Here is a 25,456-nt window from a genome sequence, read left to right as displayed (position 1 = left end):
GACCCAAATAATCAGACAACTCGTCCACCGTCCACCTCACTTGTAGGTGGACAGTACCTGTTTCCATCTGCTAAGTGTCTGCTCTTCCAGCCACTTCGCACCCGGTGAAGCAGCCTTACGAGGGGAAAGCTGGGGCACAGGAACAGAAATGCCCCGGGTCGTAACTAGGGAAGTGACCAAGCCCAAACCATAACCTATGCCCTGTCAGCCCAGGGCCCAGGCTCGTAACCTCTTTGACAGGCTTCCTTCCCAAGCCACTCATGTTTCATACTTGAAACTATAATGCTAAACACCATTTATATAGCTAGTCATCCAAGTTATTAGCTGGTCGAAAGCCCAGCTATGAAGAGCCTGGACTGCAAAAACACCTTAAATTCTGAAACCATATTGCGGCCATGCCCCAGCTTCTAGCCACTAATGCAGTGTGTAATAAGTGTGTAGTGTTGCTCTTGACGCCAAGATTTTCAAAAGCAGAAAACCGTTTAATACTCTCAGTACTGAGTGCCTGAGACCAAAGCGAGCTCTCGTTTTTACTGACTGCCATTAGGCCACTTCCAGTTTCATCCCCCTCCTTCTCAAAGGCACAGGGCACAGGGGAGGCCCACGCCTGGGACCCGGACTCGGCTCCACACAGTGGGCCTGGACAAGCCCGTTCCTCCCAGCTCTTCTCCTCTGTTAAAAAGTTTAGAAGTTTGTTCCGGAAAGATTATATAAAGCACCTGACATACAATGGGTACCCCTGAAAGTAGCTTCCGTTGCTCCTCAAATTTTAAGGCTGCTTGACCACGTTTTGGACCGTCTGGGCCCAACCACCTGTTGACTAAGGTACAAGCGTGTTTAGGTATCTTTTGCTTCCCGAGAACAGGATTCCCCTGGATCCCACCATCCAAAACTAAATCCCAATCTGGTGTCATCTCACCCCAGCCCACGGCCACCAGTGCCTGGCTCAGGGAAGGAGTCAACGTCAGTAACATGTGATGAAGACCTAAGCCAGGTTCGCAAGCTCAGGTGAATCCGGGAATTGCACAGGTAACTCAGAAGTAAAACAGTCTGAAACAGGAAGTCAATCTTCTTATGTGGGAACCAAATCCGTACCTTGAGGTTTTCCAAAGTACGAATCCCCAGTTTTTATGTAAATTTCTCCATTTCCAAAACATGGAAGAAAAACCACCTCCATCCAACACACACACGAACATAAGGGTCCGCAGCACGTGCAGAAACACACAAACAGCAAGGACGTGCGGCCACGCGAGGGTTCCTCACGTGAACGTGCACCCTTCGCCTCCCTCCCCTTAGACTGACTGACCTCCTTCCCTAGTTCTGTGCGCATTATGTCCACACAGGCACACAGAGCAGGTGGCTTTTTAGGGCAGCATTTGTCAACAAACCCCAACCTGAGAGATGCAGCTTCAGCAGAAGGGGCGGGAACTTTGGGAGGTCTTGGTGTCACAATTTCCACACTAGATTTGTCAGTGACAGAAAACATTCCTACGATGGGTCCAAGCTGGAGAGCAGAGGAGAAAATGGTGTATTAGGTCACAGAACACGTACGAGACATCCCGAGGGGATAATTGGAAGAGTGTGCGCTTCCCAGTAAGAACTTTTAGGTGAGGGGAGAACTAGAGAAATCATATTCTGAGTAAAGGACACGTTTACGTCACCGTTTAAAACATGCAAAACACTCTATATGCTGACCGTTACATACAAGTGGGGTAAAATCTTGATGCAAGGATGAGAATGGTCCACATACATTTCGGGTCAGTGGCCTGCCGGAGGGAAAGGTCATCAGGGAAGGGTATAAAGGGGACGTCGGTTATTATCTTTGATGATTTACTTTTTAAAAGCAGCCGAGAAATCTAAGGCATATATGGAAAAATAAAACATCAAGGCTGAAGAAAACTTCACAGTGAAAAAAATAAAATCCAAGGAGGGAGGCAACCCCATTCTGCAGGCACTACAGCTTAGCTTACCTTACCCCCCACTGCGGGGTGGGGAACACACCAGCTTCTGCAATGTCCTTTTTTAGAGTTAAGAGATCTAAGTATTGGATGGAAGGAAATATTTACATATTTAAATAGTGTGAACACTACTCGTTGGGAACATTTATAGCATTTACTGCCTCAACCAAATGCAGAGATGTTATGACTTGTTAAAAACTCAAGAACGGCAGCTGTGTCCCTTGCACGGCCTCACCATGCCAACATTATAAAGATGAACACACAAATTTTTAGCACTTTATAAAGTTCACATCCAGAACCTAAGTATATATTCCAATGTACTTATCTCTCTGAAATTCCACCCACCACTTGTCTGACAAAGGAACACTTTACCCAATCAAAAACTAAGGTTCTTATTAAGCCATTTCCTCATTACAGAATGTAGAATCTTGATAAGAAACTGATTTCTTAAAACATGTAAGGAAATTCTCCAGTTGACAAATTCCATGGGGGCAGCGGGGTGGGTCTCACAGTGTAAGAGCATTTTTCCCTTGAGAGAGAATTCATTTAATTTGATAAATTAAACATGATCATTAAACTTTTACAAGAAATTCTGAATTTTATTTCAATAATTTCATAAAACCTAGTTGATGGCAAAGTACAGAACAGCACCCAAAGAAATACTTTGCAACAAAGCTCTCCTTTGCTTCTCAAAAGTTTATCTTTAAGTTGGATTTTTCAAATTAAGTATTTCCCTAAATTTAACTCAAAGTAGCTTGATACACACCCTCATACATTTATCTATTACATATTGCACATTTAAGGATACACACTTTGGATGAAAATAGTACACAATGAAAAAGCAAGTTTGCCCCCAAAACTACATTAAACTCTTTATATAACCCCTGACAAACCTCTACGTCTTGAAACATGGAATGTACTAAAATGAGTAATTCTTATTGCTCAGGAATGTAAAATAGACAATTACTTGCAATTCCAACTCTCCATAACTTGGTTTGGAACTTAATTGTCAATAATTTCTCTCTCCCAAAAAAAGATCTATATTTTTTCTCAAGGTCCTTAAGTGTGTACATTACCTGACATCCTTTGTTCTCTGTAGGATTACAAAGAGCATCAAGATTTTTTTTTTTTTTTTTTTTTTTTTTTTGCGGTACACGGGCCTCTCACTGTTGTGGCCTCTCCCGTTGCAGAGCACAGGCTCCGGACGCGCAGGCTCAGCGGCCGTGGCTCATGGGGCCCAGCCGCTCCGCGGCATGTGGGATCTTCCCAGACCGGGGCACGAACCCGTGTCCCCTGCATCGGCAGGCGGACTCTCAACCACTGCGCCACCAGGGAAGCCCATGTATTGAGATTTTAGACCATGAATTATCAAAACCCACACACCTGGTTTAAATAATCATTAAATCTTTAAGGACCATATACAGAAAAGACTGAGGTCACACTCTGTTCTCCAGCCTTGAAGGTTACATAAACCAATGAGTTCCACAGCCCCCTTCTTTTATTATAACGTTAATAAAGTTGTTTAGTTATGCTCATACTGGTTTTATTTAAGAGCTGAGATTGCTAATGGCCAGTTATTTCTTCTCACTTCTTTGGTAGATAAAAGCAAGAAAAAAGTCTTAGAAAATCTAGGGCCACAAGGTTCCTCAAAGAAATGTTACAGTCAGCCCTCTGTCATCTGTGGGCTTCGCATCAGTGTATACAGGGGGGCTGACTGTACTCAGCCATTTTATACAAAGGACTGTATGTTTCCACAGTGGATCTTGGTTTCCACAGTGAATCTTGAAACCAATCTGCCCTTGGTCACAGAGGGACAACTGTACTGTCTTTACAGTGAATCAAAGGCATCACAAAAGGACCATACTAGAGACAGTACCTAATTTGGACAGGATAGAAAGCATCTCCTCTGCGTGGTAGATTACAGTGGTTAAGAGCCGGCGCTCTTATGACCAGACCATCGGGATCCAGAGCCTGTGCTGTTACCTAAAGTTGTGTAGACCTGAGCATACCTAACTTCCCTAAACCTGTCTGCTCGTCCCCTACTAAGGACATAAGGACAGTACCTATGTCGCAGGATCCAGGGGAGGATTATGACTTGACATAAAACTAACACCTGGCGCACTGGGATAAGCATCTTGAGGACCATTTCATGCTTTGAGAAACACACGATGGGTGAAATAAATTGCTTAGGTGGGCAATCACTTTGGGTGTCTGCTAGCAAAGTGGTAATTAAAGCTCAACCCCACATTTCCGAAGTCATTTATTTTTGCACAGACAGCTCGGACCTATTTGCAAGCAAAAACCCTTTACTGGTGTTCTAGCAACGCTAACTTCACAAAGACAGCTCTTGCAATAAGCAACCCCTCAAGCCGATTCCTGCAACTTAACGTTTTAAAAAGATTAACATATAAAGAACTCTGAAAATGCCAGGTTCCCTATATTACAGGACTTAGGTCTTACTTGAACCTACTTGGTGTCTTGTCTTTTGACATTTAAAAGCCTCTAAAGCAGTTGTCTCGGCTACAGATTAAAATGACTGGAGCTTAAAAACAAATGACCGAGCCGGGTCTCCACCCCTGACCAATCTTCAGGCAGTGTATCTGCAGGTACCGTCCAAATGTCAGGATACTTTCTGGAGCGCATCACACGTGTTAACACACGCTGTAGCTGCACACCACCACTAAAATCTAGCATGATGAATAGTTATCTTAGTAGTTCCCTGCACCTTTTTTCAAGGTGGGTGTTACATATAGGAATAACTGGACAACAAGAAACGCAGTTTTAAAACAAGAGAAATGTGGTAATAGGAGTGTATGCATAATTAGAAAGGGAATTACCTGGCCAATAGAGCTTTACATTGTAAATAAAATGTTCATAACCTTACAGTCACAAACATGATCATAAAAATATTTTAGGATCATAAAAAGTACTTTTGCAGTCACTTATACTTGGTTTTCAATAAACCAGAGAAAGTAGATTAAAATTTTTAAAAAAAAGATACAAGGTTGTATGTAATTTATGATTATGCTTAAAGAACACCAGTATTATAAGGAAATAAATGTTCATAAAAACCGATGCAGTTTAGCATTTTTTATAAACTATTTTCTGAATTCCCTAAGATGCACACATCATTATTTCTACAAGCAGAAATGTAGGAAGCTAGAACTTTCTTTCCCTTCAAGGATGATGTTCTAACTTCTCTGCACCAGTTCCTGCAGGCTGGGCATTCCCAAGAGGCCACTGTTCCTGCACAGAACTCTCCAGAAGCACGGCTTCTACCAAGGTGGGCTCTCAAGTGTGGAACTGAAGAAGCAGGTGTCCCCATGTCCTACCAAAGAGCCTTTAACTTCCAGGTCACTAAGAAAAGACCACCTGCCAGCAGGACCGGGGCCCCAGTGACCGGCTGTTACTACCTGATAGAACATAAATACACACACCACCATCGTCTGTTGAAATCAAATTCCTTTTTGTTGCTTTTCAGAAAGGAAAATGACACTTCACCACATTTTTAAACAGTTTATTTATTCACACAATAGTTTATTTTCCTTTGAAAGCTAGAATATGAAGATCATTTATTTACCTTATTTTATTGTTTTTCCATATGGTAAAACTGGACTTTCCCTAATTCTCGTAAAGGTGAATTTTTTAAAATCTATGCACATACCAAAATCACTGAAAGGAATGTGCAAAGCTCTGGGAAAACTAGTACTTGAATGTTTTCAAACTGGCAGAAGATTAAAATTGGGGGATATACCCTACAAGGAACTGTATTTTTTATCTTATTGATAAAGGCTGTTTTCAAAGTGGCATATTCTGAACTAAGATAACTGAAGGAGAAATTAAGAATATTATTTTTCTCTGACGAGAACTTCCGAATTTGATACATATTTTTCTCCAAGTGTCATTTCTTCTTTTTTTTTAAGGTAACATACTGCACACTCAGAATACAATTCTTAAATCTGTCTCTTGTAAATACAAGAATGGGCAAAATTAAGGTACACTAGTTATAGAAAGAAGGAAGGAAGGTAGTGCATTTAGTGTCAGGTAAGAACTTAAAGGCCTTAGTTACTTGGTTGTGGCTTCAGTGATGGCAATGGTGTATTTCCCTCATGCTGACATTGACAAGTAAGCAGGCAGACAACGCAAAACTTTCTGAACATGTAAATCTAAGGAATGAAGACGAACAGTTTAATCTGTATATTACCAGTCAATTAATACAGTTGGACTCTGTCGGTAGTAAAATAATTTGATCACATTTCGTACAGCAGTTGAGTCTCCTGAACAGTCGGAGCATGTCCTGCTACGTAAAGCAGTAAAGAAGCCCATGTGGACTTTATGTTGCAGACAACACCCAGACTACATTCCAGCTCAAGACCAACTACTGCATTATGCATCTTTGAAATGCCTACCTAAAAATGCATTTACTTATTTCCAATTGGGAGGGGGGATTTCTAGCCTAAACACTAAAACCAGACATGTGCCTGAGACTATTCCACAGCTGCCTGCGGTACAGTCTTATGACAAGAAATCTCACACTCTGAGCATCTTACGTCCACTATTCAGTCGTATCAAACTGGGGTACATTTTTTCCTACAAAGTTACCAGAAACAGACACTGAGCTAGAGTCAGGAGAACAGGTTTCAGGTCCAGCCCTGCCTCTGCCCTTGTGAGACATGAGGAAAGTTCTCTGAGCTCTCATGAAGGCCTCACATCCCTCAACTATAAAACAAAGAGGGTGAACAAAATGAACTCTAAGGAGCATTCCCATAAAACAGGCTTCTACTAAATTTTTGAGAACTTAAATTGTTTAAAAACTGATAGCTATGAAATCTCAAGCCTGCTGCTCATCACCACTAACGCTGATTATAGAAAGAGACTGAGGCCGAGGAATTAGCGACTCTGCACGGAGGGACGGAAATGCAAGGCTTGCTGGCATGCTTTCCCAGGTACCAGAGCGGGAAGGAGCTTCTACAATGACTGCGCCAGGCGGCACCTGCAGCACGTGAGGGGAAGACGTGCCCTTGTTCTTACTCTTGCACTCAAGCAAGGGGTTTTCTAGAAGATAACATACAGCGCAACACCACAGTACACGGGCTCTGACGAGTTCAAAACGTACTTGAAATGAAAATGCAACCAAAATACTTCAGAGCATCTCACTCCATTATAAAAGGTACACACAGACCTGGGGCCAACATACTTCACTGCACCATGTCAAGTCCCAGAGTCCAATTTCCCTTTCAAATATAAGTGCATCTTTCACAAAACCAACACCTATTTTCAAAATTCGCTTGTATTAGACTGTACTTAGTAGAAAAAGTGAATCTATTTTTTCTGGTTCCAAAACTTTCTATGCCAACACAGATTAACTAAATGAGACATAAGACTAAGTACAGGAAAGTACGCCAGACCGTCACGCATTTATAGTGCAAACATATTTCACGTGGTTGACGTAGAGATCTGCAAAGGATAAGGTCATTTTTCACAAAGGAATTCCCAAGGTTTACTCAGTAATACCAAATTTCCATAATGGAAATTACTGTGCGTGTCAAACTGGATGGGAAAAAACCTACTTTTAACTATTATTATGAAATGTTATAAAATAAAAGGAATTCTTAGGCTGGTCAAAAAGCAGTGACTAGAATCAAGGAGAATCAGTCTTTCTTGAGAAGACACTAAAAGAACCTATTAAGAATAGGATAAATTAAACACAATAGAGCCACAGGGCAGACATGTAAACTGACTGAAATTACAGCACTTTTATACTCATGGTATTTTGCTTGTTTTATATTATCTTGAGGACAAATGGATTATGATCCTCCAAAACTCCAAAAATGGCCTGAAATTTTATCAATTCCTTTCCTTAAAAGAATGAGGACTTTGAACCACAAATACTCTAATATCCGCAAGGGTTTCCATGAGATAAATTACGCATTTTATAACCCAGATCACCACACAGCACACTCCCTGGCATCCCATCTAATGACACGACAAACACAAGCTATCGAGCAAGAATCTGTTAACAGTTTTATTATTTTTGTGTTAAATACCATGGGACAGGGTTGGAAGGATGAAAAACTCAGTCAACAACTGCCTCACAAGGGATAAGAAAAATTCTGCCATGATATTAGCAAAGGTAAAGGAGAAAATTTACACTGTAAGAGGCACCATTTCCCCACAGAATACCTCTTGGCATTTCCTGAATGAGTGGGATTAGCAATCTAAATAAATCATATTTCAAGAGGTAACAGCAACAGATAAAATTTAAAGGGATTATTAAAATAACATTTACAAGACTCTGAACAATTCTTGAACTCTTATTAAAACCACAAAGAAAGAACAATTCTTTATTTATGAATTTCATAAAGGACTGAATGTGCAATGACACCTGCTAGGGATGGTCTGGTGACGTTCACGCTGTCCGGGAGCCCAACACTCTGCTCTTACTGTGTTTCTAACCGTGAGACTGTTACAGGCGAGGCCTATATGACGCTGTACACACAAAGAATGGTCACTGTGGGCCACACTACCAGTGAGATGGTAGGTAAACAAATCTTTTTCTGGTCAAGAGAAAAAAAAAGAAATAGCACTCTGCATGCTTCACTCTACAAGATGAATTTCCCTAGAAAGAATCCAATGAAAATGGCTGCAATTACAACAAGAAGTGAAGGAAGAGGACTGGTGACATTATCTCTGAAGGACGCAGCTGAGGTGGATCCAGGTTTATCCGAATGTGCTACCTTTCTGAGCCTTAAGCCTTCATCCTAGAAAAAAATATATGCACAAAAAGAGGTTTTAAAAACAAATATTCATACGACTAGTGAGCTACAAATATACAGACAAAAGGCAGGTCAGTATGCATGCGACTGGGGGCAAGAGCAGGGACGAGCTGCTACCCAGCCTAAGGAAACTTTCTAGGGTGATACAAACAGTCTAAAACCTGACTCCAATGATGGCTGCACATTCCATAAATTTACTAAAAAAAAAAAATCACTGAATTGTACCTTCGCAACGGGTGTCTTCATGGAATGTAAATTATACCTCAATAATGCTGATTTTAAAAACCAGAGCCAAGAAATATACTTCTAAAAAACTGAAAAATCAGCTACGGTTGTATTTACACAGAAGGAAAAATCCCCCTAAAATTAACACAATTAAAGAATTCTACGCGCGCACTTTCCCCAAGGTGGCCGACAGCATCTTCACGCTGGACTCCATCAGCCAAAGTCCACCAGAAACAAAGTCAGGTCATTAGTCTGACCTGCCACAAGCAGGGCCCCACACAGCAGAGCGCAGGGAAGAGACAGGACTCTACTGGACTGGGGAGGGGGAGTGCAGGATGGAATTTAAACACAGCGTTTCAATGTGCTCAAAGCAAAGCAGGAGGTCTTTGTGTAAAAGGGTCAGCACCAGAGTCTGGACTGTAGAGGAGAGACAGAATCGTTTCCTTGGAAACTACAAATACAACAGGGGTGGGATGCTGTAGGCAGAGCCCCGCACCTGAGGCTCTGCAACTGGACCAGAAAGGGAGGCCGCTTCTCTGCCATCACAGTGACTCCCATCCTCCAGACCGGGTGGCTGCTCCGTGCTGACTGACACAGCCTCACCCAGCGAAGTTTCTGACAGTCAGTCTGTGACTTTAGGGGACCAGGTTTCTCAGTAACAGGACAGCAGTCACTCTAAGCAGGAGGTTGTTATGACACTTTACCAGCTGCAGAATGACCTTGGGGAAAATACTGACACCGGTTTACCTAGGCAGGGCTTTACCTGGTCCATCATCCCAACCAGATGAATACGGGGCAGGCTTTCACCTCCTCAGCACAAGCTCCTGTTTACTTTCTCACACTGATTCGTTCCTCTAGTGTGTGCACTAATAACACCCAGGGGAAGAGTGCACCTGACGTCATGCTGTTTTATTTGCATGACTGGATTTTCTGAGGGTTTGCGGGTTTGGGTCTTGTTCTTATTAGTCCCGTGTGGACAGAACAATGATGCTCAGTCCCGGCAAGAACTTTAAAAGCTACTCCAGGTGATTCTGCCTCCCGGGGTCTCGGGAGGGCCTGAACACATGTGTTTAAGAGCTCACAGCAGATTCCAATGCACAGGCTGGAGGAAGAAGGCCAGGGCTGCGGAACGTAAAGGGCAGTGATGAGACCCCTCAAGGAAGTCAACCTGGCAACCAGCGATGATGGGCCTTAGTGTGAACTGTTAAAAGGTCCAGAAGTTGACTCTGTAAACCAGTGGTCTTCAAGGTTCTTTTGTTTTCTCTTTTAAACAGCAGAACGCTTTTTCAAATAACATCTACAGAACGTTAGTCCATAAAGAGTCGGGACTAGGAATCAATCTTATCACCTATCTCCCCAGCCTGGCCCGACCCAGGCACTTCTCCCTCCCAGCCAGGCAACGGGCCGTGGCTCTCAGTACACTGAGGAGCACGTCTTCCATCACATACAGGACTGAGGAAGTCATGGCACATAAAGGAAAAGTAACAAAAAACAGCACCCTTAAAACTCCACAGGGCGTGGGTGTGGGTGTAACATGAGACCACCTCTCCACTCTCCAGACAGGCGCTGGGGGCAGGGGCCTCTGCGGCGGGGCTGTGGAATAGGAAGAAACAGCCAGAAAAGCCGTCTCAGCACATCAAGCCAAGACATAGTGCCTTTGATTCAGAGTGTAGTTTCCACAGGCTATGAAATAATCAGATGTAGATGACATCCCACAATTTAGCTTATTTACTTTAAGTACATTTTAGTATCAATACTATCTACTTTGACATGAAAAGCTTCAAACAAAGCCTCAAAAAGCAACTTAAAGGTCTTCAGGTCTTGAAATATTAGTAAACTCCACACTATCCCACAGCCCATTGCTCACTCACTCAAATGTGAATGAACGCTGTGCACATGTGCCGTGAACGCAGAGGCGGTGAACACAGCCCCTGCCTCCGAGACACCCCAGCCCGCCGGAGGGAGACGGACAAATGGGAGCCAGAAGAGGTAAGCGGTAGCCTGGAAACAGAGGAGGCAGCATTCCAAGACTGTTTCTCTTTTCTTTTCAGGGGAAGAGAGTCCCAGAAAAGGTCATACTGACAAGGTGATGAGAACCGAGCACCATGAGACGTGTGTGCATGCCACGTGGGCAGGGCAGGGCGCTGGGCCGCCCTCGGAGGGAAGTGCTCCTGCTATAGCAGAGGAGGCTCCTCCAGGACCCCCAGCCCAGTGCTGACTGACACGACCTGGAGAGGCACTTCCAATGGGTGCCCTACATGGAGTTTTAAATTTTCTAACAGCACATTTAAAAAGGTACAAAAAATTGGCAAAATTTTAATGATATACTTTATTCAATCCAATATAACCAAAATATTATTTCAACATGTAACAATACGAAAAAAAAGAGGTTTTTTTGGTTATTTTTGGCACTATGTCACTCACAGCACATCTTAATTCCAACTAAGCACATTTCAAGCACCCTGGACAATGGGGTGCCAGTCTGGGGACAGCACTGCTGCAGCAGGTGACAGGACCAGGGCCCAGAATGCGAAGGCTGCACAAGCGAGAGAGGAAGCCAGCAAGGCCACGGCCAGACCCCAACACCCAGGCCAGCTGCTGGGAAGGGAGCACGGGACAGAAGCAGCCACCGCCCGAGTGTAAGAAGAGGCTGGCGGGGAGCCAAGGCCAGGACAGAAGCAAATTGGGGAAAAGGAGAAAACTGAAAAAGGGTAAATGTAAAAGCTGACAGACAAAATGGCCCAACAACGTTCACCTCCCCGCTGCCTTCACTGCAATCAAGTTCCTTTCCCAGGAGCGAGCACTTACTCTCAGGTGTCGGTTTTCTTCCGATAGCTTCATCATCTCTCCCTGGAGCCTCTTGCACTCTTCCATGAGCTTCCTCGTCTCAGTATCATTGAGGGAAACACTGTGTGGCTTTGGCACGGGCCCGTCCTGCTTCGCAGCGTTCAGGGGAACGGCTTTGCTGGGTTCAATGTCGTTCTGCAGCACAAAGACAACGGGCAGGGCGTTTTTCAACTGACTAACTCTCCTTACAAGTTTTTAAACAACTTAAACTCCAAACATCCATCTCCAAGAAATTATTTACATGCAAAGTTTTGACAGTTTTCAATTTCATTATTAAAAAGTTTTTTAAATACCCAATGCCCGGTCACCTGTGAACAACTGCACAGGACGACAGCAGTAAACACCAGCAGTCAGCGAGGTCAAAGCACGTGAACCACCCCTCCTCTGCGCCCGCCACCCTGTGCACTTACCTCCACCAGAGCACTGAGCACACAGCACAACACTGTACTTTTGGTGTTCTTTCCTACAACGCTTCAAAGCCTGGGTAAAGCAAGAGCCATTCCTCTTTGCATTTACCCCTAAACCCAGCACTGTGGCCAACAGTAGTTACTCAGTAAGTATGCTGAGTGATGCCAACCAAAATCCAAACATGAAGTTCATTTTCAGTGCTCTGATTCTGCAATCCAAATGGGGTTCTGGAGGGAAGGGGGGATGTTATTGCAAACATACAATGAAATCAGGAGACTACCTAAGAAAAACACTTGAAAGAAAACCTAACTTCTATTCATGGGGAAAAATAACTGAAGGATATGAGCACCGAAGGGGAGATGATGAACACAAACATGTATCATGGGGAAAAAAAGAGGGGAGGGAGTCCACTTCACGACTTTAAACTCAAATATAAACGATCCCTTCAAATCATTAGTAACACTACCTGCTTTAACTCATGAAACTCAATATGGAACCACAGTGGTACTCAGGCACCTTTAAAATTATGAGCCCCCAAATCTTAACTCCTGCCAGCACTCACCCATTGGAACTAGTGGCAAAGGCATGGAGAGAAAGGCACAGGGCAGGGCCTAAGCATCCCTGAGCCTCAACTCAACACCCATCCACCGGAATCTCATCTCTGCCTTCACAAGCTCCCTAACAGGACTAGCACTATTCTTGTCTTTAATTAAAATTTTACTTGCTAAAAATTTAATTTTTCAAAAAGAAAGGTATAAACCGCTTTCATCATTCAGATTTTCCCACTTCTCTTCAGAAGTGTCCCCGCTGTGACGGGTTTTAGGAAGCCTGCTTCACCATCCGGCACTGTGCTTCCTGTGCGAGCCTCTTGTTCTCCACTCTGTCCTCCCCGTCCCAACCAATCTCATCGTACTCTTACAAATCCTGTTTCAGATGTTTCTGCTCTCCACCAATTTCTTTTCCTATCCTTTTCCTTAACAGTAATTAGAATTCATTTCAAAATGACTTCTCAAGTGTGCACTTTCCAACCTAGAACTAGTCCAGCTTCTGGGAACCAGAATGGCACATGGCCTTCCTCTGTGAAGAGGAACAGTCAACAACATGGCAACTCAGCAATCTTTAGGTTTGGGGGAAAATATCACACTCATACCAGAAAGGTGACATTACGAGGAGAAATTATGAGGAGATACAAAAGGCCAAAAAGTGAAGACAAAAAAAATTAGAATGAGGAATCATCAAACTCTTCACAATTGGCTTTTTATTTTTAAACAAATTCTTGAAATTCCAGAAAATTGAGAATTACGAGAGGGAGAAAGGGAATTACCTCCCATTCTCTCATCAACCTAAAATAACTATTATTCATATATTATCTTCCAATATTCTCTTTCATATGCATATTTTATAAAATCAGCATACATGTAACTTTTTAATCTTTATTCATTTATATGTACATCTTCTAATTATCATTTTAAATGACACGATGTCATTAAATATTCTGTTCTGTGCCTTACCAAAATTACTTCAACATTTCACTCTTGTTAGACATTTGATGGGTAGCTTCCCACTCTGGGATTTTAATTAACATGTCAATCAATATCTTCTCATGGTGGCAGAATTAGATTTCTCTTTTTATTGAAAATTTTCCTTAATGTTGATATATTGCTTTTACAAGAAAAAGGAGAAGAAATGTCATAACCAATGTGTGGAGCATAAATGTTAAGACGAGAGTGCAAATGATAACAGTGCAGCCTAAACACTTGTCCAAAGTAAGCCAAGCAAGTCACACAACAGTCACACTGAGTAAACCCACTTACCCCACGTGCTCACGACCATTTAGGCCCCTACAAACCAGGCAACATACAGAGCAGAGGCAAAAAAATCTAATTTATTGATTGATTAATTAATTTAAGTAGAACCATGTATAAGCTACCTAGGCGGTGGTTAAAGGGGGTGGGGTGGGGGGAGAGTCACGGGTGTGGAGACAAGCTGGGGAGCCTGGTGGGAACACTAAGGCTGCTGAGACAGCTACAGGCTTCCCTTCAGGAGCGCCACGGTGAGGTCTGGCTCCAGAAAAACAGCGTGTTCCTTGAGAGCTGCTTCAGACTGGTCCCGAAAGAGGAGACTGGCTGTTCTGAGAACCATGGAACAAGCAAACTGGACGGACTTGACACGCTCTGATTCTGAGGCAGCTGAGGAGTGACACTGCACGCACATTATATCTAACACTGCAACTCAGAACAGACTCGACGGTCAGCCCATGGTATCGAGATAAGAGAAAACACGGTATCTCGTACATTTTCCACTCTTTTATATTATTTAGCCTACCTGCAGTAATCTCCTATCTATAAGTTGAATTTACTTCTGCACTTTTTTTTAAACAACCTTTAGAATTTCAGTTCCAATATTCTAAATTATTCCTTTTGGGGGTAATTAGAAAAAGCGAGGACATTGGGACTGTTCAGAAAAGGAAATATAAATACAAGGCAAATTCAGTTTTTGCACTGAAGCCTTGGGATGGACAAAGGAGCCAAAGAACGTAAACACGAAGCTACATTCTCATAACTCCTGTTAAGAGTAAGGGATCAAGTGTATTACAGGGAGGTAAAAGGCAAGGCCAAGAGCCACAGCAGGAAACTGTCAGAAGGCCTGAGTAAGGCCTTAACTGGGAAGAGGTAGTATTTGAATAATAAAGTTACCGAAGATATAGTTTCACTCTGAACAACGCACTTACTCTTTTTCTCTAGGATCATGATTCCCAGAAGTAAATAACTAAAATCACAAAATTTTAAAAGTATCAGACATTTAGATAGAGGATCAGGTTTTGTTTAAGCCTTAGTATACACATTCCCTGCAAAGCCAAATCAAAGTATCAGCAGCCTGTTCAAACTGTGCGGTTCCCGGAGCTCCCAAGAAGCAGGAAATGAGAAAGGGAATTATATAGCACCCAGGACACCACCAGGAGGTCACTGTCATCTACTGATGCGCTGGCATTGCACTTGAGTGAGTGTTAAGTGTACACACACACACACACACACACACACACACACACACACACACGGAGACATGAATAAATTCAAATATGACCTAAGATCTTTAGGGCTTCTGCCACAAATTCTCCTACCCTGGGGCACTGTAAATAACTAACAATGACAGTTAAAGAAGGGTTAGTATTATTTGTACTGGATAAGAAACATAAAGCAGTAATCTCATTTATCTTTTTTTTAAATATATAAACACAAATACTTGCCTGGAGAGTGATATTCACCAGCTCCCACCTTTACTGCTACACCTGCTGGTCTGTTCACATTTTTTTTAGAGGATGCTCCCCAAATCTCAGTGACAGGGAAAATTACACCAATTTCAAAATAATGTTCCCACTTACATTTGTCCTGCTCACTACTGAGATTTTATTAAGTGTGGTATTTGTTGTTTTAGAACAGAATAGTTTGTATGCCTGGTTTTTAAGTGACTGTGGTTCTACTGTAATTTTAAACCTATCTGACATTTTCAACTCTAATTCCTTCACAACACACAATAAACACCTCGTACGTGCTGGGTGACCACATCACCATAACCAGTGACACTGGCAGACTTGTCTATCTGTTAGCTCCCTGAAACAAACATTCTGTTTCTCCTGTTTGAACACACTGAGTGCCCTGGGCTCATTCTTCGCGCTATAACTGGCAGGTGCTGCAACTGTGCTGTTGATGCTGCTCGGCGGAGCGACAGCCAGGGCCGGCCCCGGCGGAGCAATACCCTGAGGTGCAGAGGAAACACATTCTCAGATTCACACCAAGCTCTGACTTCTCCTGCGTGGGACTGGGAATGACTAACACAGAAATCATTAGGTTCTAAAACAATCACCTTATTCTATAAAGATGTGTTATGCATAAGAAATAATAATAAAAAATAATAGCTATGTTAAAGCAAAAAATACAACACATTTCTCAACTTTTTCTATTAATTAGCTATAATCAACTTGCATTATGTTCACTAACTAAATGTAGAAACCTTATTAAACTTAAGCCAGCCTCACGTTCTCCTAGAATGAGTACCCTCTGTGTGGCTCTTAATTTTTGTTACTACTCAATACTTGTCAGTACCTGAAGAACAAGCACTTCATATTTTCTTACCTTTGCTAACTCTCTAACTGAACAATGTTAAAATGAATTTTTTCAAGGGTTCGAAAATTGCAATGATTTATAAACCTCTCCTGTATTCAACGACACCCCTCCCCAAACACATACACACACACACCCACTTACCCCCCAGGATCAAGAAACAAAGACACACAGAACATTCTAGTATTCCATTAGTATCTCCACAGTTCTCTTCCTATCTTCTCTAATTCCTTTAATACACATAAAAATAATACTATACAAAAAGGTTGGAGCAGACTCTGAAATAATACTTACTGAGGGCTTCCCTGGTGACACAGTGGTTAAGAATCCGCCTGCCAATGCAGGGGCACGGGTGCAATCCCTGGCCCGGGAAGATCCCACATGCCACAGAGCAACTAAGCCCATGCGCCACAACTACTGAGCCTGCACTCTAGAGCCCACAAGCCACAACTACTGAGCCTGCATGCCACAACTACCGAAGCCCACACGCCTAGAGCCTGTGCTCTGCAACAAGAGAAGTCACGACAATGAGAAGCCCGTGCACCACAACGAAGAGTAACCTCCGCTCACCGCAACTAGAGAAAGCCCACGCACATCAACAAAGACCCAATACAACCAAAAATAAAAACAAATAAATAAAATACTTACTGATATCCAGGTCATTGTACATAACTAAGACTACTCCATCTTACTTAATAATGCATTGTCCCCAATCTGTTCTTTGTCTCAACAGAAAATAATGTATATTTCATTACAAAAAGTCTTTATACACAGGGCCCCTGAAATTCCCTATTCTTAACAGTCCTTCAGGCTTCATTATGACAAGTATTTTTCCCTAGAAAATATGTCATTAACAGATAGATGTTAAATGGAGGGCATAAATGAAATGTAATAATTTTTCTAAATTTGGAAAATGTCAAGTAGAGTTGGTGGCCTAAAATAAACCAAAAAAAATTTTTATTTCAACATAAAGAATTGAAGAGGTTGTAAAACATCATAACAAGTTAATTAAAACCACACTCAATCCTAAAAAAAAACACAACCACTAACTGGACATTAGATTTCATAATATAGAGTTGATAATAACTAAAAAGAGCTAATAATTCACAGAACTCCAGTTTGTAAAATAAAGTAGTCGACACTCCAGTATCATCTGCGTCCAGCTATCAACAACCCAGGGAATGCGCTGAGCGGTCTCAGTAGTAGCCCTGAACATAACTCATTTGAAGACTGTGGGCCATTACCTTACTGAAATGCACCCAGTAAAAGTCCTGCTGTCCCCGAGGACTAGGGGGACCACACACCTTAGTGCCTAAGGGCAGTATTAATTAATGCCTGTTGTCCAGGAATAACTATTAATAGTACCTCTTTTTATTCTAAAATAAAAGGGTTCTTGGACTCCTAGGTCATTCTATGTATGATCCAAATCAGAGAGCTATTTTCCAAAAAGAAGCCCGTATTCTAATGATGGTTCCAAATAAATTAGGACTGTTTTATCACAAAAATGATCTCTTTAAACCATAAAAATAAAAACATGGGCTCAACCACCATACTTCTAAAGCTGGCACCTTTCTTATCCTACAAGATGACTAAAAACTTCAATCATTTTCTGAGTTATATATTCAGTATCAAGGTCCTAAAAAACCTAAAGAAATCAACAAAATAATAACACAGCCGTTTCCAACTGTCTTTAGAAACAGTAGATGCCCAAGAACTAACAGCATACCTAAAAAGATCCAGATCCTCAAACAGGGAAAGGTGTACTTACATAATGTACTTGACTGCCTGTCTACTTCTTTTGAGGGCTCGGGGAGGTGGGTGAGGAGCTGCGGGCAGGGGTGAGAGTGGGATGGGGTACCCAACATAAGACACACTGAATCAACAGCACGTTTTGCTACCTGCTACCTACACCAACTCTGAGAAGAAAGTATCAATAACCATGATAGCTATTGTGCTATCTAACTGCTTTGGATGCGAACCAAATTTTTCTAAGTTGATTACTAAAGATCATAAATTCTGATGAGCAACTCTTTGGAGTAAATGTGTAACTGAACATGGGCTTCTCCACTGCTCTGAACACTAAGGCTGAACACAAAGTACATGTGCCATCTGGAGAGAGCTGTGTATTAAAGTTGTCACCACCAAAAAAAAAAAAAAAGTTGTCACCAGCAACTTAGTTAAAAACTAAACTGGGGGATTCCCTGGTGGCGCAGTGGTTGAGAGTCCGCCTGTCGATGCAGGGGACACGGGTTCGTGCCCCGGTCCAGGAAGATCCCACATGCCATGGAGCGGCTGGGCCCGTGACCATGGCCGCTGAGCCTGCGCGTCCGGAGCCTGTGCTCCGCAACAGGAGGGGCCACAACAGTGAGAGGCCCGCGTACCGCAAAAAAAAAAAAAAAAAACTAAACTGAAGTTTGCTTAAATTAACGAACTTTTTAAAACATATTGACAAACAAACTAAAATAAATAAGGGGTCAAACCATGTCACTATAGGAATTTACTAACAGCAATCGTGACTATATAAACTAAAAAATATATTTTGTACTCTACTTCTAAAAATACAGGCTGCCAACAGTTCTCATATATCTGTGAATCTTGCACATTTAGAAATGTGTTTTCCTTGAATAAGGGCGTTTCATCTTTAATCAATTTGTGTAGTCAGGATTCAGCTTCATATGGCATCTTACCAATTTGTCTGTAGTAAACTGACAAACTTTATCTAGGTAAAACACTACTCAATGATGCCCTAATTTCCTAACAGACAAAGTTCATACTAAACTGAAGACAGACATACGGAAAAAGGATATTAAGTAATTTCGTAACTGTATCTATGGATACTAGAAAGAAATCAGTATGTTAGAGATACTATGGTCTTTAAGCAGTTTCATCAACTTCATCTGTAGACAATACTAAACCAGAAATGGCAAGATACCATTAGGGTCTTACCAACAGGGTTTTATTACCACATGAATAAAGTATTAGAAAAGAGGTGTTGTGTGTGTGTGTGTGTGTGTGTGTGTGTAAAAGGTTTCATCTTTTTTTTTTTTTTTTTTTTTTTGGCAGTACGCGGGCCTCGCACCGTCGTGGCGGAGCTCAGGCTCCGGACGCGCAGGCCCAGCGGCCATGGCCCACGGGCCCAGCCGCTCCGCGGCACGCGGGATCCTCCCGGACCAGGGCACGAACCCGCGTCCCCTGCATCGGCAGACGGACTCCCAACCACTGCGCCACCAGGGAAGCCCAAAGGTTTCATCTTTAATCATTATAACAAATACACAAAAACTTTATATATTTTATACTATTATAAACACTCCAGATTTGGTTACTCTGAGGTTTCACATTTTCTGTAAAGGATGCGATGCAACAGTAAGCTTATGACTTGACAGGAAGTCACTAATCAACAATTCGGACAGCACCAGGTCTGTACCAGGCTGCGCCCACTTCAGTGATCCCTCAGTAATGGGGATTTCTCGTAGAACCTGCAGGTTAGCAGCTCCACAAGAATGAGCTTACACAGGAACGGCGTTTCCAAAAGTGTATTTTACAGAACATCTGGCATTCCATGGGAAGTTAATTGCATTATATGAAACAAAAAAGAAATACTAGGTTAATCAGATTTTCTTTATTCAGAGCCTTTAATGTGCAAATATGCAGTGTGCTTATTTATAGCGTTTTTCCAAACTCATCTGACCACAGAGCCCTTCCAAACCAACACATTCTGGCAAACACCGCCTCATAAAAACACAGCTGTATTTCAGCCCTTCTTTTTAACTCGCACATTAATCAATTAAGGCCACCTCTAGTATAGATACAAATATTTTTGCACATTTGAATTATATAAATCTGATATACTGAAATATTAAAAGTCTCATTTTATGTGCCAAACTTGAAATGTGAATTCCAAACACTTAAAAATGTCCATCAAGAAGCATAACAGCAAAGCTAAGAAGCCATGAGTTGCTATATTCCAACAGCACTGCAGCTGGTGCACAAGAGGACCTGCCCATCCTTCTCAGTTAGTGTTGGATTTTACACAATTTGAATTATCCAAGAGCTTCAAGAACATAACCCAACCATTAAACACAATCACAACACCTCAAAAAATAAAAGGATGAGCATCATCTTATGTGATTTATGTGATACTGACTAATTTCACCATTAAAATTTTACCATTAAAAGTGCCTTCAACTGACAATCAGGCCTCCACTAGAATCTTGGCCAAAAGAATGGTTTGATAGGAATTCTCACAAAACTAAAAATCACTGTCTTACTCCCAGTGCCCAGCTTGTGGTCTCGAAATACCATCTCCCACTGAAAGGACCCAGGGCTTGAAGAAATGTCTAATCCCAGGTCTGAGCCTGGAAGTATCTTGCCATATTAGACATGAAGGAAATTACCAAAGACTACTAAGGTGAAAGGACTCAGGAGCCGGCTACTAGCCAATCTGATCACCAATACAATAACTGCAAGGGGCTGAAACAGTAGGAAGTTTAAGTCCATGAGTCCATAACAACACGGCAAAGAGGGAAGGGAAGGAAAGGAAGGAGGACAGAAAGCTGACTGTACATCATCAGAGGGACACTGTAACCAACTCATTTTTTGAAAGCCTATAACTTAAGAGAAAGCTTTAGAACTCCACCATTGAATGAATCAGCGGGTATCAGATGAGCTCCAGTTACTCTCTAACTAATACAATGAAGCAGTAATGACAAAGTCACCATTACACAACCTTGAATGAATCAATGGACTTAAACTGTATTTACTCACTTCCAACTGCACTGACATTTGGGGCTGGAGAATCTTTGTTGTGGGGACAGTCCTGTGCATTGTAGGAAGCTGAGCAGCATCCCCGGCCCCTACCCACTAGACGTCTGTAGGCCCCTCCACGTTAGCTGTGACAACCAAAAATGTCTCCAGACACTGACAACTGTCCCGTTGGAGGGCAAACCACCCCTGGCTGGGACCACTCATCTACACACTGCACACCAACGGCTGCTAACTTCAAAACAAAAAAAATCAGACATTAGGTACCTCCCTGAGAGAACAGATAACCACCTACAAAGTAGTCTTGCCTCGCCCTCACCGCAAAAATAAGCCTCAATTTAATCAAGTCTCTAGATCCAATGACAGGAAATACCAAAGACAGCAGAGAAGTTAAAAGATACCTGAAGGATGCAATCAGCAAAATCTAGTCCGTGGGAAAGTCTACAGGACAAACTCGGTTTCTTTAATAAATAATTTACAAGAGAAAAACAGAGGGAATCTATAGATTAAGAGACTTAAGAAACATACCATCCAATAGCAGTATGTGGACTTTATTTTGATTTCAAATCAAACAAACTGCAAAAAAACAAATGTTTAGGGCTTCCCTGGTGGCGCAGTGGTTGAGAGTCCGCCTGCCGATGCAGGGGACATGGGTTCATGCCCTGGTCCGGGAAGATCCCACATGCCGCGAAATGCCTAGGCCCGTGAGCCATGGCCGCTGAGCCTGCGTGTCTGGAGCCTGTGCTCCGCAACGGGAGAGGCCACAACAGTGAGAGGCCCGCGTACCGCAAAAAAAAAAAAAGAGATGAATGGATAAAGAAGTTGTGGTATATATATACAGACTGGAATATACAGATACAATGGAATATTATTTCAGCCATTAAAAAAAGGAAATCCTGCCATTTGTGACAACATGGACGAAACTTTAAGGGCATTATGCTAAGTGAAATAAGTCAAAGAAAGACAAATACTGTATGAGCTCACTTATGCATGGAATCTTAAAACAAAACAACAAAGCCCCAAACTTGTAGAAAGAGATCAGGTTTGTGGTTACCAGAAGCGGGGAACGGGGAGGAAGGACTGGATGAAGGGTGCCAGAAGGTACAAAATGGAAGATAAACAAGAACTGGGGATGTAATGTACTACATGCTGACTCTAGCTAACACCACTGTTTGGTATATTGACAGCTGTTAAGTGAGCAGACCCTAAGAGTTCCCATCAGAGGGGGAAAAACTTTTTTTTTGGGTAGCTATATGAGATGGTGGATGTTAACTAAACTTACTGTAGTAATCATTCCACAATATATGTAACACTAGTGTTTATGCTGACACCTTAAACTTATACAGTGCTGTATGTCAACTATAGCTCAATAAAACTAGAAATAAAATAAGTCAACCGAGATGAATGTGCTCTTTTCTTGGTTCCAATAATAAGAGTTATGCAAGCTATTAGCGTCCTGGCAGCCTAGCAAAAGAGAAAGTAAACTCCAAATGGGAAGCATCAACATGCCATCAAAATCTCACTTTCCAGTAACAACATATGTATTCACATTTTTTTGTTTTTGGCAAATATTTCAAAATCCCTTTAATAAGGCATTAAAAACACAATAAATGATTTGGTCAACACCTAATTACCATTCAGGCACTTCTTCATTTCAGCTTATCCTAAGAGTAACACAACAATTGACCCCACGTATTTAATCTGCAAGTTTACTTTTCAATAGGGCAAATGGCCTCCAGAGCAAAGAAAAAAAGTCATGTAAAATTATAATCTGATTGTGCCAAACAATTCTATTTATCCATATTATTTTATATGTTAAATCACACACACAAAAACCTACTTACCCTTCAAGCCCCTCCTACAAACCACAGAAAAAAATTCAAATTTGCGTTTCAGAAAAGGAATAAAGTGACCACAACCCATTCTATAAGACTACCTTTTAGGGCTTCCCTGGTGGCGCAGCAGTTGAGAGCCTGCCTGCTGATGCAGAGGACACGGGTTCATGCCCCGGTCTGGGAAGATCCCACATGCCGCGGAGCAGCTGGGCCCATGAGCCATGGCCACTGAGCCTGCGCGTCTGGAGCCTGTGCTCCGCAACAGGAGAGGCCACAACAGTGAGAGGCCCGCGTACCACAAAAAAAAAAAAAAAAAAAAAAAAAGACTACTTTTTAAACTCCATGCACATACACTTCAGTCCCTCAAATTGTATTTGCCTCACACTAATCAAAAAGCAACATAAAAATTATTTACTAAGGAATAAAATCAGATGTATTTTGATCAATAGTGAACAAAATATCTGGAAATAGCCTTTGGAATAAACTGTTTGTCCATGTAAATTAAATCTTATCCCCAGACTGCAGGTATATAGTTGCCAAAAAGTGGTTTATGTCTGTAATTTAATTATATTTATGTATACACATGTCTCATTCTAACAAAGAACTTGAAGTGGTTTAAGTAGCAAAATTTTGGTAGAATTAGGCGGTTCTTCTCCATCATCCAGCTTGTATCTAAAAGTATTTTCCTCCTTGAACAAAATGTTTTGAAATGAAAAGAGCATATACACATTAAGTTTTTAAAAACCGTAAACACTGAGTCTGATAAAGTGGAACAGCCATATCACACAATCACAAAGGCCAAAACCAGAAGCAGAATTCAATCTCAAAGTAACTGAGAGCTTAATAGCTTCCAATTTTCTTATATTTTCCTACTTACCAATTTATCATTTTCATTGGGCATTTCAAATACACATCTCAATTTAGAATCCATCAATTCATCGGGTTTTGCCTCTTTCCACTGAAAGCAAACAAAACCAAACAATGAGACAGAGGAGATACAATGGGGACAAATAGGTTTCGCCTCAAGGGACAACTGAAGGGTTAGCGTAGCTGCCGTGCGTGTCTGTGTGTGTGTGTGTGTGCGCGCGCGCGCGTGCGCAGGGGGTTCCCCAGGTCAGGCAGGACTACAGCTGCCTGTACACACTGCGTTATTCTCACCCACCACAGGTACCGGCAATGCCACAGAACTTCCTATAGAACCCTACGAAGAGCTACTATCACAATCCATTAAAATCACACTAACAGCCCTAGAGATTACAGGACTTCACTCTTAATAGCAGCACTTCAAAACTGTCTCTAAGGCGTACTATTTCAAAATTCCTTCGTTCTTGAAATGAGTCAGGGTTATCTGTAGTGAACAGATTTACAGATTTTGTTAATTTTAAAAACCAGGTTTCTCAATGGAGAGCTAAACAAAACCCACAGTTTAAACAACATTTCCCCAGACAACTTCTGTTCAACTTCTCTACTCACCACGGCTTCCATATCTGAAATGTTTGGTGGAGCAAAGATGGTCTGTACCATAAACTTGTGTTTACTCTTCTCATTGGGGTCATAGTCAAAAGGCTGCAGCATTACTAAAGAAGAAGAAAGGACACATGACAGTGACTTCTGCATTTGTTTGCTTCTTTGCATTCCTAGTACTCACTCACTAATTTGCAAATTTAAAGAAAACCAGGAAAGGTGCACACACTGGATTATTTACAGTAAGGATCCAGAAACAACTTTATGGTTTCCAATTATTTTTAAACTGTCTACCTTTCTGATTTGCTAAGTCTTTAACAACCCATAAAATAAACAAATGTCTACTAAAAATAAATAAATATCCATCTATGATTGCCCTCTCTAAACTTAAGTTTGGAAATTTTTCAAAACTTTGCCAACATTAACTATTAAAATGCCTATAAACTCAAAATCTAGTAAATTGCCTATTAAAACCACTTATAAACTTAGGTTTCACATTAGTATTTAGTGATAACAGCTCTTAAAATTAGACAACTGAAGTATTTATAGAAGAAATTCTAAGTAACATAAAAACTCACTACCATACATTAGTGTTCTGATATAACTAATTTTTCTAAAATAGATTTTAAATACACACCTATTCAAGAAGAGTTTATTAATTTGTTTAAATGAGTCTAGGACAACAAAGTGTACAAGGAAACCATACAGCCTCATGATTTCTAAACTTTTTCCAGCTTCCTAATAATTATATTCAAATTTTCTTCTGAAGTATTTATGATTTTCAGTGGCCTACAAGAGGGTTTTTAGACGTTCCATGTGGTTTAAAATTATGTAATATAAATCTAATAAGAGAATATAAAGAATGAATCAGCAATTGTACACAATATGTATACAATATTGTGGAGATTACTTCCCTGCTAATATTTAGATTATTTCTAAGATAGACAGATGTCAACATTTTCAAAAAGACAGATGAAATGAAGCAAATGTAAGAAATATCAATTATATAAGAACATCTTCTTTATAAGGTATGTCTGAGAAGTCCATTAACTCCCATCATG

At 41.5% G+C, this 25,456-nt stretch overlaps 1 protein-coding gene across 1 annotated transcript in view; it reads right to left on the bottom strand.

The window, feature by feature from the left end:
- Positions 1 to 7,959: 7,959 nt before the first annotated feature.
- Positions 7,960 to 25,456, bottom strand: part of VAPA (VAMP associated protein A) — a 37,435-nt gene continuing 19,938 nt past the window's right edge. Inside the window, exons 3-6 of the mRNA XM_060170683.1 lie at positions 24,405 to 24,508; positions 23,809 to 23,889; positions 11,768 to 11,941; positions 7,960 to 8,719 (exon numbers count right to left, since the gene is read on the bottom strand). Coding sequence (XP_060026666.1) covers positions 8,561 to 8,719; positions 11,768 to 11,941; positions 23,809 to 23,889; positions 24,405 to 24,508 — 518 coding nt within the window. The 3' untranslated portion in view covers positions 7,960 to 8,560. The remainder of the gene's footprint in view (positions 8,720 to 11,767; positions 11,942 to 23,808; positions 23,890 to 24,404; positions 24,509 to 25,456) is intronic.

This window comes from Lagenorhynchus albirostris, chromosome 14 (genome assembly GCF_949774975.1).
Source record: "Lagenorhynchus albirostris chromosome 14, mLagAlb1.1, whole genome shotgun sequence".
NCBI classification, from domain to species: domain Eukaryota; kingdom Metazoa; phylum Chordata; class Mammalia; order Artiodactyla; family Delphinidae; genus Lagenorhynchus; species Lagenorhynchus albirostris.
This window is presented reverse-complemented; position numbering and strand designations above follow the sequence as displayed.